The 19,628-nt window shown below is 43.6% G+C and overlaps 1 protein-coding gene across 1 annotated transcript in view; it reads left to right on the top strand.

Moving 5' to 3' along the window:
- ppp1r37 (protein phosphatase 1, regulatory subunit 37) overlaps nt 1–19,628 on the top strand; it is a 64,271-nt gene that overhangs the window by 19,344 nt on the left and 25,299 nt on the right. Inside the window, exons 2-4 of the mRNA XM_037677803.1 lie at nt 2,359–2,456; nt 7,954–7,999; nt 8,774–8,874. Coding sequence (XP_037533731.1) covers nt 2,359–2,456; nt 7,954–7,999; nt 8,774–8,874 — 245 coding nt within the window. The remainder of the gene's footprint in view (nt 1–2,358; nt 2,457–7,953; nt 8,000–8,773; nt 8,875–19,628) is intronic.

The following is a 19,628-nucleotide window of genomic DNA, read 5'->3' as shown; positions in this document are numbered from 1 at the left end:
GATCTCTTTCTTGCTGATGCAGCCGTGAATCTGGTCGAAGTTCGTCCACAGTTGCAAACTGAAGACAAAATAACTGAAAAGTTTCAGATGTTAGACAACACAGTGAAGCATTTCTTGGTGAGGCACAGAGTTTCCGATGAGGATTACAGCACAACAGATTAGACAGGTCATTGTCTTGGGCTACAAAACACATTTAAAACAAGTTTTGTAAAATGGTAGCTGTAAATGTTTACAAAAATAAGATGCGTACAATCTTTTTCAGTAAGTATAAAAAATGCACAATGAATTATACGGCTTGTTTGTTGTTTTTATTATGATGAAGAAATAATTAAGAGTTGTTTTAATTGAGATATGTATTAAGGAAATTATTGCAGTCGTCCCTCGTTTATCGCGGGGGATCCGTACCCTGAAGCCCCGCGATAAATGAAAAACCACGATGTAGAAATAGTAGTACAAGTAGTACGTAGTAATTTATTTTAGTATATACACACATACATACATATATATATATATATATATATATACGAGAAGGCATTTTAAACCCTTTCTACACTCTTGCAATATTCTAAATGATGTTTCTAAATGCTCTAAAAGAGCACAGAATGTTACGATTTCAGCTCTTTGCCACCGGCTTCACTCTTGGCCACGCCCACTTCTCGGAGATCAACTGATCTGCTGCAGGATGAAGTTATTTCACAGCTGTGGGCTGCACACAGGTGCCAAATCATTGAAAACAATTTATTTTAAATAAAAAATACATGCCGATCATGCGGCTCATCCTTCAATCAGCCATTGTGTGTCATGTCCAAGCTTACTTTGAAAAACCGCGATAGAGTGAGTCCACGAAAAACTAACTGTGAAGTAGCGCGGGACTACTGTAAATGTTACATTTTGAATAGGTTGCATCCTTTATGGCGGAATTTACACCACAATTTTCTAATGATCCAAACTTGAAGATTTTCAAATTAGAAACATTTTTTTTGTTGTTGTTGTTTTTCTTAATAATAAATGTTTTTTTTTTTGTTTGTTTGTTTGTTTTTCATAGCCTTGTTCAGCCACTTTGCCAGATTGTGCTGTTCCTATGCATGTACAGCATGGATGCTTGTTACAGAATCAGTCTGGTTTATATTCTGAGAACCAGTTTAGTCTGGATCTGAAAACAAGGAATGGAATTTCTTCACACATCACAGCATCACATGCTCCGCAATGTTTATATCTCTAGATCTGGACCTTTTAACTTAAAATGTGAGTTACTGTAATGAGAGAAACTGCAGGAGATGATTGATTGCAGAGACAAATGCAACTGAAGTGTGAAGGGGACAAGTTTTCACCTTGGCAAAATCAAAATGCTGACTGCAGCAAAAGTCAGCTTTGTACAAAGAAAGAGCAATCTGTGTTCACGTTCTAACACTGTGAATGCATTCCTTGGATGAGGCGTTAATCCTATCCTCTTTTTTTTTTTTTTGTACGTTTCATCTCTGGGTCCGTTATTGTTTTACTTCTGTCTTTCTCAACTTGAGCACCACGCTTCACCGCTCAGCTGAGCTTTATCAGCCAGAACAGAACAGTAGGTTCTGAGTGTTGCCCGGTCATCTGACTGGAGCTAACCCCCTGCAACAGCCTGGGATGGCATCTGCACCTGACCCACTCAAAAACCAAGAACAATACCTTCTTTTTTTGCTGACTTAAGTAGAGGCACTTCTTAAGGGGCTACATTTTCTGATCCTTGATGTCTGACAAACACTTCCTCAGGCCTAAACACCAACAAATCACAGTAAAGTCAGAGTAGTTTCATTGTGTCTCGGTCTTACACTTTATTACTTTTGAGCTATGTAGAAATATCCCAAGTTATAATAGAGGATCAGCAACAAGACAGATTCAGGTCTGACTGTATAAGAACCACAGTACCAATTACTTTTACTGACATGACTCTGAGCAAATCTCATGAGTATACTGGTCAAAGTTCAAAGGCATCGACTAACTTAATGTGTTTGCCAGCAAGTAATGTTCACACATCCATGCGTTCTGAATGTAGGATCACATCTCAACTGTACCCACTTTCTTAACCTACATTTTAAACTTTACAAATAATCAGAAAGTGGAAAAAAATGAAATATGTTAGTAATAGTAAAGATGGAAAAGTCGGCACACTTTGCTGACACGTTCCATTCATCATATTAAACGGTCATGAGAAAGGAACTTCTGGTTTCGGCTGCTTAATTGTGTTTTCATTGCATTTTTCGCTAAAGTCTGATTTAATTTTTGTGTGTCTGTGTGTGAATTTGTCTTGAGGGTGACAGACGTGCAGAGAGAAATCAGCTCTAACCATTTGGTTTCTTTCTTTCTTCTGTTTTGCAGCTCATAACGTGACCGTGGAGGAGATTCTCTTTTCTTACAAACAGGCCTGTCAGAAACTCACTTGTAAGCCTATACTGAAAGTGCTCATACAGATTCAGGTAAGGATCAACATTACACGCACGCACACTGAAGGAGAGCGCGCAACAAAGTGTAGGATGTTGTCATATTGGGTTAAACCATTGATAAATAATGAAAATATTGACAAAGGCAATTTAAAAAAAGTCTTGTTTTGGTATGAAAGGAGCTTATTAGTCACTCCTGGTGACACATATCAGTGTTTCCTCTAGATGGGTGCTCGTCTCGTCTGTGATTTTTTTAAATTTTTTTGTCAACCGTAAGTGGGGTGGGAGACTGATTGACGGAGACATGTCCTGAGCTGCACAACTCGCTGTTTATACCGACAGTTCTAGAGCAGGGGGGTGGGGGACAGAGACGCATCTGAGCTGCACGCTGTTTGTACAAACAGTTGTTGAGTGTGTGGGGGGAGGGGTTTGGCATGAATGAAGAGGCTGCCTTTAGCTTTTAGCTAGCACACCTGTATTGCGAGCCACTAGCTTAGCGTTACGTCAGTGCAGACACAGGTGGTGGTGGGGGGTGCACGCGGTTTGGTAGACGGGGCGCTTTGTTCTGTATAATGTATAATGGTAGTGGAAACACTGTATTACTGTCCTCGCTGCAAACTTTAAAGCTTCACAGCCCACCTCTCCCCCACCAATTTTTTTTAAAAATTAAATTACATTAAAAAACAAATTCTACTAGTTAAAAATGTTCTTGAATTTGTTGTGGGGTGTCTGTTCTGATTGCATACACTGATAAAAGTGAAGTGAGCTTTATAGGAATGTACATGAAGCTGCAGTGTTTAATTGTTCTCTCCAGCTCATTTTACAATTCAATTCAGTTTATTTATAAAGTGTCAAGTCACAACAGAAGTCACCTCAGATTACATTATCACATTGAATCCATCAAAGCTGCAAGTGCAATCACAAGGGCACACTTCATATATATATATATATATATATTTATTTATTTATTTATTTTTTTTTGCTTTTCACATTCAGAAAAGTGAGGTTTTTAAATTTTCGTTCTTTACATTGGTTGAAGAATGCTCATGTTGAATGGGTTCAGGTTTTACGTTGGTTATTTTCATATATATTCATTATTATTACAAATGATCCAACTGTTACTAGTTGTTACTTTTCTAATGATAGCTGGATAACTTGTTGTAGTAATTAATATATTTTCTGCATTGGTGATTAACTGTTCAGAACAGTTATTTTTAAGTGATGCAACTCATCACAACTATATTTTTGTTAAGAATTCTGTTGTATTTATGCGTTCTTGCTTGGTTAAGATCAAAAAGATCTAGGCCGTACAGCTGAAACTATTGAAGTATTGAAGATTGTGGCACTGGACAATAAGGCTATGGAAAGTAAACAAGTCTTTGAGGTTCTGGTTAATAGCACATTGTAAATGTGTTTTGAACAAAATTAATATGAACTTAATCTTGAGCTTTTTGTCTCTCATCCATCCATGAATGTTGTGAGCGTGATAACTTTAAAAATGAATGAAGTGCATAATTTTTTTTCTGCTATAATCCCTGCCTTAAATACGCTGTGAGTATCTCTCTTGTGAAGTCTGAAGAGGGTGAGGAGGAGAACAAGGAAGATCCACCCGAGATCTTGAGATTTTTTTTGTCTTCTTTGTTGTAAAGGTTGCAGGCAACCACAGATTTTGGTGGATAACCAGATTCTGTGAAGAGGTTATTCGCTGGACAACCTGGACATTTTCCATTAGTCTACCCCTGCATTGGTGTACCATTTGTTTAAGTTGGTTTGAAAATCACTTTGTAATTCTGTAGTTGGATGTAAGGCAACAATGACTCCAGACAAGTGTCATGGTAGTGTTTAATAAGACCTTCATGTGTGCTTTTTTTAAGGCTACAAGTCCCAGCAGACGGTTTTTGTTGGGTTTGGTAGCCCACACAGTCATGCAATCCCTTTGTCTCTGTGTTTCTTCAAATCTATTGAAGGAACCCTTGAGGCTGGTAATTTCTATGGATTTTGTGACTTTGTGTGAACTGATACTCATGTTTTTTGCAGCGCATATACAGTATGTATATATTTTTTGTATTTCTAAAGTTAAAGTGTTGAAGTGTTTCCTCTGTCAGATGTTTTAGTAACAGAGAGCAGAAAAGGAGGAAATGGGGGGCGGGGGCTGGACATGGCCAGACAAAACAAAAAGGCCGTTTCAGACTGCTGGTTGAAAAAAAAAAAACAAGATTATTGTTCACTTTTAACCCAGTCTTGATGATGCATGAAACCTAATATGAAGTTCATACAAACGCCACACACAAGGAAACAAAAAATTTCAAATTGAGCAACTTAATGTGTAAAGAATGGACGATAGGTCAGTTTAGTCATTTGCTACTGAAAACGTTTCTCAACCCAAAGACTAAATGATGTTTTCAACTGCAGCTTAACACTGTGATGTGAATATCCACAAGTAGCTGATATGTTATCCCAAACTCAGCTGACCGGGCGAGTGGTGACTTCTTTTTGAGTAGTTAAATGTTTTATCTGGTGCAGGCTTTGATTTAACGCCATCCCTCACAAGCTTTTGGCTACAAATGCACAAAGCTAAAAAATAAAAAAAATAAAAAGGCTTGATCAGGGGTTTTACAGTGTGTGCACTGCAGTGTCGACAATCAGGTGAATTTACTCATGTCTCTGCTGCAAAATCCAGCCCTGTTTGAATGTCCTGGACTCTGCATAGTGAGTCTGGTGGGAGGAAGGTGGCAGGCAAGCACTCATATTTGCATATAGCATTAGTTATTAGACCCACTATTAAAATTTGTAGACATGGTTGAGGATCTAAACATATCTACAACATAAAGCTCAAAATCTTTAATGGAGACAAGTTTTCACTTTACAGCCTGTCATATCTCATGACACATTTCACATTTTTCTTTGCTACAGTAGTTATTGCTGGAACAGTAGTGAGTGTTGATTCCCACAGCTAAAGAAAAATAATGCCAGTCTTTGTTAGAATGTGACATTTCCATATTCTTTTTTTTTTTTTTCCTGTCTGGAGCCAGGGCAGTCTGTTCTATTAACAGCCACTGTTCATTTCTGCTTAGTCATCCCTGCATTTTGCAGCCACATGGCTGTCCAAGTGAGTGGTGATCAGTGAGAGGTGTTCAACCTTTCGCTAATTTCACCTCCTCCACTCTAAATGCTTTCTTTATTAGGTCCAACTGGTTTCCACATGGGATGCAGTGACCTTCCAGCAGAGCTGTTTAACTGGCGGCCTGCAAGCCAGTAGGGCTGTTGTAAACTATTATTTCAGTAATCGAGTAATCTATCGATTATTCTGGCAATTAATTGAGTAATCAATAACAACATTTGTCAGGTTCTAATACAAATACATGAAAAATAACATTTAAATAAACAGCCCGTTTAATTCCTGTTTTTAAAAATATTTTATTGCTTAAAATGCAAGAACATGTTGAACCTAAAAAAGTTAAATCTGGTCCTCTGGACATTCAAAAACAAACAAAAAAAAAAACAAAGCAAAACAACAAAAAAATGTAGAAACGTTTCGTCTTTCATCCGAAAGACTTCCTCAGTCTGAGGTGCTGTGTTCTGCTGAATACAATTGGCAATCGGCCAATACTTCCATGAGAAACTGATTTTACAGATTTTTTTTTTTTTTTTTTTTTTGAGTTTTAACAGCAATTGTCTAAACTTCATTTATATTTCAGATCACTACCTCATGGCCAGTTAAAATAAGTTTGTATTGTTTCTAGGATATTGTTCAAGGGTATGTTTTTCAATAAAACAAGATTAGAAAATTGAAGGTGCTTTGACTGATTTAAACAGGTAGTGCAGCCATGACAAGGTTTACTTACTGCAAGCCATTAACCCTTTTTTTTTTTTTTTACTAGCACTAATGAAAGAAAATTTGGCATTGTTGAAAAGTAGGTTTTTAAACGTTTAAAACATTCTTTGATTTTAAGATGAAATAAATTGCACAGAAGATTGTTTTGTTTTAACTACATGATGCTGTGATGTACAGTGTATTGATGGTGTTTACCATACAGACATCACAAGTGGAAATGATCAAAATAATTTGAAAGAGCGGCTTGCTTTAGTCCACCCACAACACAAACACTCATACTACCACTCATGCAGTTCTCCATTATGTGTCATGCACTATTTTGAGTTTTGGCAAAGCAGCCAGAGAGCAATCTGCACCAATAAAATCAAATGTATTGGACCGAGGGTAGAGACAGGATTCTTGATCAGTTCAGCCCAATTGTGCATCTGTTTTTATTTACACAGTCTGCAAACAATAAGTCTTAAACAATTTTACACATTGCAACCAGAAACTGATATTTTATGTAGTTTGTAATATCAAATCCTCTCATACTGTTTGTTTTATCCAGGGCAGCTTTTAGATGTATTATGTGTCATATAAGCTCATGTTTTGCGGGACTGTTTGCATCAGGAGCAAGGCTGTAGGATCATTACAGCCTTGGCAGTGAGGCAGAAAGACGGAGGTTACAAGGTTCATCCTAAATGGAGTGAGCAGTCATCTAGAGACGGGGATTTGCTGCTACATAGTTTTGAGGGCAGCACCATGTTGTGTTTTTATGTTTGTGTGGGTGGACAAATGTTTTAACTCGTTTTAGCTGAAGAGGTTAAGTACCACTTTTCAATTGTGGACTACATTGAAGATTGTAAAGGAGCATAACACAGCAATGCATCTTCATGGTTAAATAATCCACACATACGATCAAGACGCATAAATGCAGCTTTGTTTGTTTGTTTGTGTTTAGGTGTGAATATGTTCATTGTGTCACATAAAACTCCAGGTTCCACTCTGGAACATTTTGCTTTTAATTCTGCTTTTACCTGCACAAGTCCGTCTCTTCAAATAAACTTTGGTTTTTGAACAGTGCTTTGCAGTTCAGTTTCCCTCCTACACGCCTCTTCCATTTTGACATTTAGCTCACATTTTGATTAAATTTTATTTCAATTGTTCCACTCTGATGCTGCAAATCAAAAGTTTCATGTCATGGCCACTTCATAAAAGAATACCCCATAAAACCATAAGGAGACTTTTACAGTGAATTAGCTTTAGAAAATTTACTTTGAACTGCACTTGGAACATATTATTTTTGCTGTTTCATTTGAAAGAGTAAAAAGAAAACCAAAGCAGCCTGTTTGGGGACTTGAGTTTGATTAGAAACAGAGAGTGAGGAAAGTAAATCATCTCATCAGTTAGTTTCAATCAGAGGCTTGGTTTGTCATTCTGCCTGTAATGACAAGAACGAGGCAGTCTTATATGTAATTTACTGTCTTATCAAAGCTGCAATCAGTTGGGCTCAGTCAGCAACTCACATTGCCTAGAGAAAATGTTTGTAGCAAAGGTTTGTCTTAGTTTGCATAACATTTGTGCTGCGTCTCTTATAGTGATTTATTGAATCGCTTCTCCTGTGATATGAAAGGTTCAGCATGTGAAAAGCAAAGTCTGCTTCAATAAGGTAAGACACGAAGTGAACTCGTCCTGAAACTCTCATTTTTGTGTTTTTAGGAACTGAAAGACCTGACGCAAAGAAATGACTGCTTAGATTTAAAAGGTAAGCACAAAAAGCATATCAGTCATGCCTGAAGCTGTTTTTAATCTGCGTGTACATCATCTAGTCTGTACGTCCACATTTAATTCTACGATTTTACATTTGACAATTTACAAAGACAATCTGTCATTATTATTTTTCCAGTTTTTCTCTTGTAGGCTTGCTAGCTACATCTTTCACACCTGACCGTTCTCTCAGGTCTGCTGGTCAGCTGCCCTTTACTGTACCAAAAACTAGGTGTAAGCTTAGAGGGAACGAGCTTTTGGAGCACCTGAATTGTGGAACAAATTGCCTTTGCACATCAGACTGACATCCTGCTTAGCTGCTTTTAAATCTTCAATTAAAACTCTATTTTTTTTATTTTTTTTTTGCTTTTGTTACCATTGATTTTTATGGTTTTCTTGTTTTATTCTAGTTTTATTCTTTTATCTTTCTAGTGTTATTGAATTAATTGTACATTTGCTTTATTCTTTTGTCTTTGTTCCATTGAGGAGTTTTAAAGGGCTTTTTAAATAAATTGAATTGAATTTTAATCTGTTCAAATTTGACTAAAACTTTGATTTTCATTATGGCCGACTCCATGATGTTTAAGATTCCCATTACATTTGGCTTCAGAATAAAACTGAATTATCACACGTTCACTGCTGTGTTTTCCAGAGGATACAAGGTCGAAAAATAATTGTTTTAAAACTCTTGCGTGAAAGGTGACAGGAGATATGCACTTCTTGATTATTTGGCTTTTATTTCAATTAGCAAAGTGTTTTGTCGTGTCTTCAGGTGAGAAGCTGGACTACAAAACATGCGAGTCTCTGGAGGAGATTTTGAAGCGAGTCCAATTTAAACTGATCGACCTGGAGCAGACCAACCTGGATGAAGATGTAAGATAACCTCAAAGAACGATCTTCCTCTTGCTTTCAGCATTCAGTCTCGCTGTGCTCATCTTTTCCACTGTTACTATTCTGGCAGGATATGGAGTGTTTGTCATGATCTTGTCTGATTATCCCAGATGTCCACTGATGTAAACACTGAAAGAGATGTTTTGGCTGTATACATGCAGAGATAGATGGTGCTGTAGTGTGAAGCATGAGGTCTAATCTGTTGGAAAATTATTGGATCATACAGACAAAGCAAAATACACAGAACAAGCTTCTTTGACTGGAAGGTTTACATTTGTATGGCTTAAATTTTTATTCTAACAATGTGCAGAAAGGTTCACAACATGACAAACACACAAAACTCGAGCGTTACACACAATAGACACTCACAAAAAACCTGCAGACGTTATATTTTTTGCATGTTATCTGTTTCCGTTTGCATAATTATGTATAAACAAACGGATGTGCAAAAGTATAAAATAGGGAGAAAAATAAATGCCAAAATGTAAAATATGCTAAACTATCAAAGTTAAGATGTGCTAAATCTTCAGAAGTCTAAAAGTTTTTAAAAAAATTATACAAAAGTTGGTATAAAACATGTTTCATCCATCTAAATGCTTGTTTTAAGAGTTAGTGTGTTGAGAACAGAGGATATCACTGTGGGTGTTTTAGTTCAACAGCTGGTGGGTAGAGACTGTTTCTGTGATGTCATATTCTGGTTCTGTAGACCGTAACCTCTGTTTAGAGGGGAGTAGTTCTAAAAGATGATTTGAAGAGTAGGAGTGGTCATTGGCAATCTTTCTGGCCTGCCTCAAGGTCTTGGAGGTGTACAGATCCTGAAGAGAGGACAGTTTGCAACCAGTCACCTTCCCAGCAGAACTATTGATCAGTTCTGATCACCCCTTTGTTCTGGTGGAGGCATCAGCGTACCAGACTATGATGATGTTGAGGATGAGTTCAGTGATGGATTCAGTTGTCAATGCAGTATTAAATATTCATATTTTAACCCAACAGTTCATTTTTTTAATAATTAATTATTGTTTTAGACATGTTTAGGGTGTACTGTTTTTGGAAGACCCCACGAACTGCTAATAAATTCTTATAGTAGCTTTTATTTTTAATAAATCTTAAGATTAGTTCACATTGTATACTTTTCCCCAAATATCCTAATAAGTCTGTCCTGTTTTGTTTATACTTGGTTCACACTGAGGAAAAGGCCTGTGAACTTATTTGGCTATGCAAGAGTTGGAAGGAAGTAAAACTAGAAGTCATCAATAATAATTAGATTCAGTGCTAAAAGGAATATTCTGAGCATTTAGTTTAAAGGTTAAACCACAGCTCGTACCAGTTTGTATCAGTAGTTACAAAGTTATCCTTCTCAAAACAATGTGTTCATACCACATCTAAATAAGGTATTACCTGTTATTCTCAAGATTTGTGTTTTGTGGAGCTCATTTCTCCACATTGCTTGAATTCTGTGAGAATGTATGTTCAGCCCCACACAGTGTCAACCATCAGAAATACATCATTTATGTCAGCTCACAAATTCCACGTTTTAATGGATTGTTTGTTCCAACTGGTTTACCGTGTACTGTCTGAAAATGTCTGACATGCTTCAGTCAAAATAAGACTAAATTCTCATATTGTCTCCTGAGATGTTTTCTTGCAGCTGATTTTAAACGACTTAATGAGGCTCTCCACTCCTTCTGCAGGACTTGTTTTCAGAGAAGCTTGTACACAGAAATTCCTGTAACTCTTGAAGAAAATGTTTACAATTCAACCCTTCATTTTACGACAACATGCAGATACCAAGTTGTTAAAGAGCTGGACTATCAGTACCAACCATCCCTGAGTAACTTGGCTATCTGGGTGGTTTAGACATCAGTTGCTCCCGTGCTTTCCTCTGTTACATATCGCCACTTTGAACTCTGGGCAGTTTTCTTTTAATTCTAAGGCTAAGCCTTTTATAAACAGCTGGTTATAAAAGCAAATTTTAAACTAAAATAAGTGATTATTTATTCTATGCTGGCTTTGTTAATGATGCATTCGTTCATGATGAATAAAAATGGATATAATTTCCATTAATGTCTGGTGTAAAAAGGTTAAACATCAGCAATGTAGGTTAGGTTTAGGTTTATTTGTCATATTCAGATTAAAGGCTCCAGTATACAGCCGCGTATGTCCGTTCACGCGTATGTAGGCGTGTACGGTACGCAGAGGGTTCAGACATGATACTCCAGCGTACACCCCGAGCAGCTTCAGAGCAGATTCACAGACAAGGGGCGTTTACCTTCGGGACAAATTGAGGTCGCCGATTGGTCATTTGCTGACACGCCTACTGGATTGATTGACAGGTCAGAAAAAAGAAGAGAAAAAAAAGCGAGCGCTGGCAGCCTCCGCTGCAGCGGTGTTCTGTGTTTATATGTTGTTAATAAAAAGATCTAAAAATTTAAAAAAAAAAACAGGGAGCGCTAGCTCTACAGCCCACACATCAGACCAGCCGTCCAGGAAATCTTCAGACCCTCCCGCAGCCATGCTGGACCTGAGTTTAATTTGCTCGTGACAAATTCCTTCATTTCTCACCATTTCAGTCATGGCATCAACGGAGGAGGAAGAGATCACTGCCTCTTGACAGAAAAACAAAAGAAAACGCCAGATCAGGGATGAAGAAGGGGAATTTAATACATTGGTGTCTCATACAAAACAGTCCATCACTGGGCAGTTTATTGTGCTACACCGCGTATGCGGTCGTAAAAATGTGAGCTTTGCACAGAGGGTACGCTGGGGGGTACGCACGCAGAGGTACGTGCGTACCTCTGCGTATGGATGTACGCAGCAGTATACTGGGGGCTTTACACATGGTCAGCAATAAATGCTCAGGACGAGAAGAACTCTCTCGACTCGCCAAAAAAACAACAAGAAATGCCAAAGCATGCAACAAAAGTACAAAAACAAGGCGCAAAACGTGAAAAAGAAACACATCTACAGCAGCAGCACAGTCCTAATAGCAGAGTGGTTCTGTTGGCAATGAGGTACTCTTAGCAACGTGGTCCCGTTAGCAGCATGGTACTGTTAGCAGCGCAGTCCCGTTAGCAACATGATACTGTTAGCAGCGCAGTCCCGTTAGCAGCATGGTACTGTTAGCAGCGCAGTCCCGTTAGCAGCATGGTACTGTTGGCAGCATGGTACTTTTAGCAGCGCAGTCCCGTTAGCAGCATGGTACTGTTAGCAGCCCAGTCCTGTTAGCAGCATGGTACTGTTGGCAGCACAGTCCTGTTAGCAGCATGGTACTGTTAGCAGCATGGTACTGTTAGCAGCATGGTACTGTTAGCAGCGCAGTCCCGTTATCAACATGGTACTCTTAGCAGCATGGTCGGGTTAGCAGCATGGTCTCGTTAGCAGCATGGTCTCATTAGCAGCATGGTCCCGTTAGCAGCATGGTACTGTTAGCAGCATGGCACTGTTAGCAGCACAGTCACGTTAGCAGCATGGTCCTGTTAGCAGCATGGTACTGTTAGCAGCACGGTACTGTTAGCAGCACGGTACTGTTAGCAGCACGGTACTCTTAGCAGCATGATCTCGTTAGCAGCATGGTCCCGTTAGCAGCATGGTACTGTTAGCAGCATGGCACTGTTAGCAGCACAGTCACGTTAGCAGCATAGTCCCGTTAGCAGCATGGTACTGTTAGCAGCACGGTACTGTTAGCAGCACGGTACTGTTAGCAGCACGGTACTCTTAGCAGCATGATCTCGTTAGCAGCATGGTACTGTTAGCAGCGCAGTCCCGTTAGCAGCATGGTACTGTTATCAGTGCAGTCCTGTTAGCAGCATGGTACTCTTAGCAGCATGGTCCCATTAGCAGCATGGTACTGTTAGCAGCATTGTACTATTAGCAGTGCAGTCCCGTTAGCAACCTGGTACTCTTAGCAGCATGGTCCCGTTAGCAGCATGGAACTGTTAGCAGCATGGTCCCATTATCAGCATGGTACCGTTAGCAGCATGGTCTTGTTAGCAGCATGGTCCCGTTAGCAGCATGATACCGTTAGCAGCATGGTCCCGTTAGCAGCATGGTACTGTTAGCAGCATGGTACTGTTAGCAGCATGGTACTGTTAGCAGCGCATTCCCGTTAGCAGCATGATGATAATAATGACTCTAGCAACAGACGATGATTGCCCTCCAGAACCGGGTCTGGCAGACATAGAACGTCCAAGGTTTTCCCACAGAACTGAATTGTTCCATAGAGTTGGGTCTGTGCTGGCAGATGGAGGATCAAGTAGACGGCCGCCATGACAGGCCTGAGCCCGAGGCTGAAAGGAGGCCATGAACTGAACCACGATGTCATGATGGCAAGGCAGCGACACAGAAAACTACAAAAGTGTGTCGCGGTCATACTCGTAGCGTGGGTGTACAGTGTAAGAGCAAAAAAAGTTTAAACAAAAACAGGGACAAAAAAAGAGCAAGTCAAAGCGGAGCTCCCGTCAGTGCTACCATACTGCAGTGCACGTGATGTCACACAATGTATTTGTATATCAAAAGACACAAAGTACTGATATATGGGTATTGGCTCTTTTTATTTGATGTAACGTGAATATTTTTTGCAGTTATTAAAGCCAAAGAGCTGTTTAAATTTTACCCTCCTGACGTACAGTAAATGCAGCACTATTTAATTAACGTTGGAGTTGAGTAAACACAAAGAGGAAGAGATGGGAAGGTTTTCTTCTCATACTTTGTTTTATTCTTCAAAACGTTGGTTACGTACTGTAACCCCAGATTCTATGAATATAGGCGTAGCCCTTTAAGGCTGTCGCTGATGGGTTTATCCCGTTATGCGCAAGCATCATACTGAAAAAATTAGTCCACGCCCACCTGCTGTGTGGGCCCCACCCGATCCGTATAAATTACATTAAGAGCGGGTAATCTGCTCCCATTTTTCTTCAGCAAGCTAGTACTATAAATAAAACAACTGACCTTTCATCGAGATGTCCAGCTCCAGCACCATCCGCTTGTGTCCCTCCTGCAAGACCGGTTACTTGCTTAGCTTCGACCGGCACAACACCTGCGAGGGATGCCTGGGTCCCCGCCACGTCGCCCGCGCTTCCTCCTGCCGCCTCTGTGACGAGCTTCCACCGGAGGAAAGGCAGAGGAGAGCAGCCTTGTTTAAGGCTACCATCGAGGACTGCCTGTCCGTGGCGGGAGACTGTTCGCTGGACGACGCCATGGATTTCTTCGACGCCGGCTCTCGGAGTGAATCGGATGATTCCTCTGGGACCGGTGACGCTAGCAGCAGCCCCGACGCTCGTTCCCTCCCGGGGAGCGCAGTGTTGGAAAGAGGGAGGCCGAGCGGATGCTCGTCTCCCCCGGGGTTTCCCGCTTCAGCGACCACACCGCTCCCTGCCGTCGGAGCTGCCCGCCATTATCCGGGAAGCTGCTAGCGTAAAGGGGCTCTCCGTCCCCTCACCCCCCCCCGCTCAGATCGGATGATCTTGCGGGAAGGTTTGGCTCCACGCCGGCTCGCCGTCCTGATCCCATTTGGCCTCGTTTTCCAGCGGTGACAGCGTACTGGAACGAGGCCGCAGCCGGTCCTGGTAGGTTAAGGGCGCCCGTCTCCACTTACGCCCCCATCACCAGAGTGGAGGGGTTCACCGAGCGGGGCTATCCCTCGGTACCCCCCCTTGAGCCAAGCCTCGCGGAAGCCTTCGGAGCGAAGCTGTCCAGGCTGGAGAAGCGTCCCGTCCCTCCGGGGAAACACGACCAGGCGGTGACCGCGCTCTCCAACAGAGCCCACCAGTGTGCTTTTCAGGCGGCCGCGGCTAACAACAACGTGGCGCTGTTAGCATTTAGCATGTCGAAGAGGCTGGAGGCCTCAGACCTGCCGGAGGAGACAAAGAGCTCCCTGTGTAAATCGGCAGACGCCATCCTCAACATGTGCGCCGCTTCCACGGTTTGCCTGTCGAGGATTGCAGCGTGGATGACGGTAATCCAACGTTCCACCTGGCTTCGTCACTCTCCCTTGCTGCCGGAAAAGCTGCACAAAGACCTGATGGAGGGCCCCATCTCATCGGACGCGCTGTTCGGAAGCAGCTTGAAGACCATGCTGGCGAATTCGAAGCAGTCGGAGGAGATGTTGGAAGCTGTGCGCCATCTCATCAAGCCGCGCGGCTCATCCCGTCCCCCAGCCCGCTGGAGAGACCGTCGAGAGCAGAGGCAGAAACATCGACGCTCCACGGCAGCAGCAGCTTCGTCTCGCCCAGCTCCACCACCAGCCCCGCCCGCCAGAGACCACCCCTCCTCATTCCGGCAGCCTGCACTTCAGCGTTTCCCCAGAGATCGCCTGCAGACGGCGCTCGGGGCAAACAAACCGCAGAGCTCACGGGGGAAAAGATTTAAGAAATGACGGTCTGCGGAGGATGTGTGTATAAATGACACAGGAATTGAAATAAATGATTTTTCAAAGATCAAAATGCCTGTTTTTAGCCAGTCTGTAAGTTTGGATGAGCTCACAGCCGCTACACACACATCCTCCACACATAGAGAGCCGGTGTCCTTAAATAAAGGTTTTTTAAATCCACCGTCGCTCCATCACATGCCCAGACGCTCACGTGACACCACGGTAAGCGAAATAACTTGTTGTCAATCAGAACCGCACGATCACCACCCAAGCGGTGTTAAACGCGCACCCGAGCGAGACAAGCAGCCTCCATCCAAACGGCACTGTGTTGATGATGCACGCACAGCTGCCCGGCGCTCACCGGCCCACATCGGTATAAATGTGGGACCGCAGGCCGGGTCCGGTGGAGGTCCCCGCTCTCAGCGAAAACAACACACGCCTCTCCTGAGCGAACGCGAGCGGCCGTCATCCACCGCGTCTCAGCGATCAGCAGCTCACGGCGGCATAAGCGTGAGACAGCTGAATGAATCCAATGACGGGCCCCGCCCTCAGCGAGAGCGGCGCGCGTCCCTCCAGAGGAAACGTGCGCTCCCGCGAGCCTCACAACCTTCACTTCGACAGCACGGCGTTGATGACGTCACGCCCTCCGCCTCTCAACGTTCGCACAGCGACGTTAAACGTGCAGCCTCACGACGTCATCAGCTGGCACACGCTTCGCCTCAGCACACACCGCCCCGCCCGGACATGAAGGTTGGTCCGCGATCCAGTCACAGCGCACGGGCGCGCGCAGAACAGCCCTTTCGAGAAAGCCTCGCCTTGGGTCACGCGGAAAACATTTCCGCGACGCATGACGGCGGTCGAGGCGGAGGATTGGATGACATCCGTTCAAAACACGGCACATCATTTAAACGCACGTCCACTCCACGAACGTTACGCAGAGTGGCAAAAAACCTGTTCGCTGGACAGATGGATGGACAGAGTGTTATGCAAGGGTTACACGCTGCAATTTGCAACCCGACCCCCTCCGTTCGGAGGAGTTATAGAGACGGTCCTGTCATCACCAGACCAAGTCTCAGCCTTAAATGCAGAAGTTCAGGAGCTTCTGATAAAAGGTGTAATCTCAAGAGTTCTCAAAGAAGAGGAAAACACAGGGTTTTACTCACGCTACTTCCTGGTCCCCAAAAGGACCGGAGGGATGAGACCGATTCTGGATCTGTCAGCTTTCAACAAAGCGATCATGAACAGACCGTTTCACATGTTGACGAACAGACAGCTGTTGGACAACATCCAGAAAAACAACTGGTTTGTTTCCATCGATCTAAAAGATGCTTACTTTCACATACCGATCATCCCAAAACACAGAAAATTTCTGCGTTTCGCCTTTCAAGGGATGAAGTACCAGTACAACAGGCTGCCTTTCGGGTATTCCCTCGCGCCTCGTACGTTCTCAAAGTGTGTGGAGACAGCCCTGCATCCACTGCACAGAGCAGGGATGAGGGTTTTGTTTTACCTGGACGACCTGCTGCTCCTGTCACACTCCAGACAGGAAGCGCTGATACAGGCTCAGGTTTTGGCATCACACCTGTTAAATCTGGGCTTCGCCATAAATTGGAAGAAAAGCTCGATTTTCCCGGCCCAGACAATTGTTTATCTGGGAGTGGAATTAAATTCAATTACCATGACGGCTCGCTTATCACAAACAAGAATCGACACTCTAAAAAACCAACTACGCCACGTAAGACCTGGCAAAGTGGTAACAGCTGTCTCCGTCATGAAGCTGTTGGGAATAATGTCATCAGCTCACACAGTGGTTCCGCTGGGTTTGTTACACATGAGACGCCTCCAGAGGTGGTTTGCGCGTCTGCGTGTGGATCCAGTAAAACACAAAAGACGGATGATCACTGTCCCTCCCTCCGTGAGAGCAGACCTCCGACACTGGGGAAACACCCTGGTTCTGTCAGAGGGAGTCCCCGTCAGCAAACCCTCGTCACACGTGTCAGTCTTCACGGACGCGTCGCTGTCAGGCTAGGGGGGGACATGCTTATCTCAAGCAGTAGGGGCGCTGTGGCCCCACCACACATCAGCCCACATCAATGTTTTGGAGTGTCGCACAGTGCTGAACGTGATTCAGCATTTTGCTCCCGTGCTACAGAATCAACACGTGTTGATTCACACAGACAACATGGTGACTGCTGCATACATAAACCGCCAGGGGGGTGTGCGTTCAGCCCAGATGTTACACATTGCGCGGAAGCTACTGTGTTGGGCCCACCAAAATCTGCTTTCCATCAGAGCGGTCTACATACCCGGCGTTCTGAACAGAGGAGCAGATGTGATGTCCAGGGGCGGCCCACGTCACGCGGACTGGACCCTCCATCCAGACCTGATGTTTCAGACGTGGCAGAAGTTTGGCAAAGCAGCTGTGGACCTGTTTGCGACGCGAGAGAACGCTCAGTGCCAATTATGGTTTTCCCTGAGCCCACGAGACGATCCTCCGCTGGGGGTGGATGCATTTGCTCACAGTCCGTGGCCCAAAACGCTTCTGTACGCGTTCCCCCCTCCTCCTCTGATTTTACGGTTCCTGAACCGAGTTCAGGAGGAAGGATTGACAGCTCTCCTGGTAGCTCCCGAGCGCGTGAACGCACCATGGTTCCCAGTCCTGCAACGTCTGTTGTCGGGTCGTCCGTGGAAACTGCCATGGAGGGAAGATGCTCTCCTTCAAGCAGGAGGAGCGATCAGGAGTTACCCGGAAATAGGCCAGCACCTGTGGGTCTGGCCGCTGAGCGGTCCCGCTTAGAGAAGATGGGTCTCCCTCAGGAGGTAGTACGCACAATTCAAGATTCACGCGCTGCATCTACCACAGCCCTGTACACATCAAAGTGGACGGCCTTTCAGCGCTGGTGTACAGAGAAAGGTTTGGAGGCCACCTCATGTCCATTAGGCGGCGTGCTGTCCTTTCTTCAACAGCTGATGAATAGGAAGTTGGCATTCAGCACGATTAAAACGTACGCTGCAGCCATCTCTTCCTGCCACGAAGGGTTCGGAGACAGAACAGCTTTTAATCACCCGCTAATGAAGCGGTTTCTAAAAGGTGTACAGAGACATAGGCCGGTTTCACGCCCACTCGTTCCACAGTGGGATTTAACACTGGTCCTGCGAGCCCTGATCAAAGCCCCATTTGAGCCTATAGATCAGGTTTCACTAAAATTCTTGTCTCTTAAAACAGCCCTGCTGCTGGCTTTAACATCCGCTAAGAGGGTGAGTGATTTATCGGCCCTCTCTGCCGCTCCGTCATGTCTCAGAATCCAGGCTGACGGTAGTTCAGCTGATTTAAGACCAAACCCAGCCTTTATGCCTAAAAACATCACGAGCTCTTTTAAATCGAGACAGATATCGTTGGAGGGATTCTTCCCTCCCCCCCACAGATCAGAAGAAGAAGCATCTTTTCATCTTCTCTGTCCGGTGCGGGCGTTGTCGTGTTACATAGCGCGCACAGCTGCGATGCGTCAAACTCAACAATTGTTTGTGCATTATAGAGATGCATCTGCAGGTCGCCCGTTATCCACCCAGCGCTTGTCACACTGGCTGTGTGAGGCCATTTCTGAAGCCTACAGAGCATCAGATCTAGAGCCTCCTGTCAACCTCAAAGCACACTCAACCAGGGGTATCGCATCTTCGACTGCTCTGCATAATGGTATGTCAATGCAGGACATTTGCACTGCGGCTGCATGGTCAACACCCTGCTCATTTATTCGCTTTTACCTACGTGATGTAACGGCTCGTTCCTTGACACATTCTGTTCTTAGTGCTCTAACAGAATGAATACTGTCGTTTTCTTCATGGAACTCTGTTTAAGCTCACATCTGTCTGCATGCTTCACAGTGTGAGATGTTGTTATCAGCCACAAGTTGTGTCTGTGATTTTGGTTCTATTGTCACTAATCAGTTCATGACTATTGTTACCACTCAGTTCATTTGTTCAATAATCAGTTCATTGATATTAATCTGTTTATACTGTTCAATCATGAACCAGTTGGTTCATGCCCCCCCCCCCTCCTCTTTTCAACATCTTCTCCCCGTTGAAAGTTTTTTCCGGGGCGTTCACGCTTTGTCAGAACGCATAGTTACACAACATGCGTCTGTGCATGGCACACAATTACGCGATGCGTAGTTATGCACATGGGGAGCTGAGTGACAAGACGTTTTTTGGGCAAGCTTCCGCTTCTTACTGTGTTCGAATGGACCCAGTGAGGCGAGGACCACATCCGCTTCGCCCTTAACCCATCAGCGACAGCCTTAAAGGGCGAAGCCTATATGAAATAGAACGTTGGTTACGTACTGTAACCCCAGATTCTATGAATATAGGCGTA

Source organism: Nematolebias whitei, chromosome 6, assembly GCF_014905685.2.
Source record: "Nematolebias whitei isolate Nwh7 chromosome 6, NemWhi1, whole genome shotgun sequence".
In the NCBI taxonomy this organism is placed as follows: Eukaryota; Metazoa; Chordata; class Actinopteri; order Cyprinodontiformes; family Rivulidae; genus Nematolebias; species Nematolebias whitei.
This window is presented reverse-complemented; position numbering and strand designations above follow the sequence as displayed.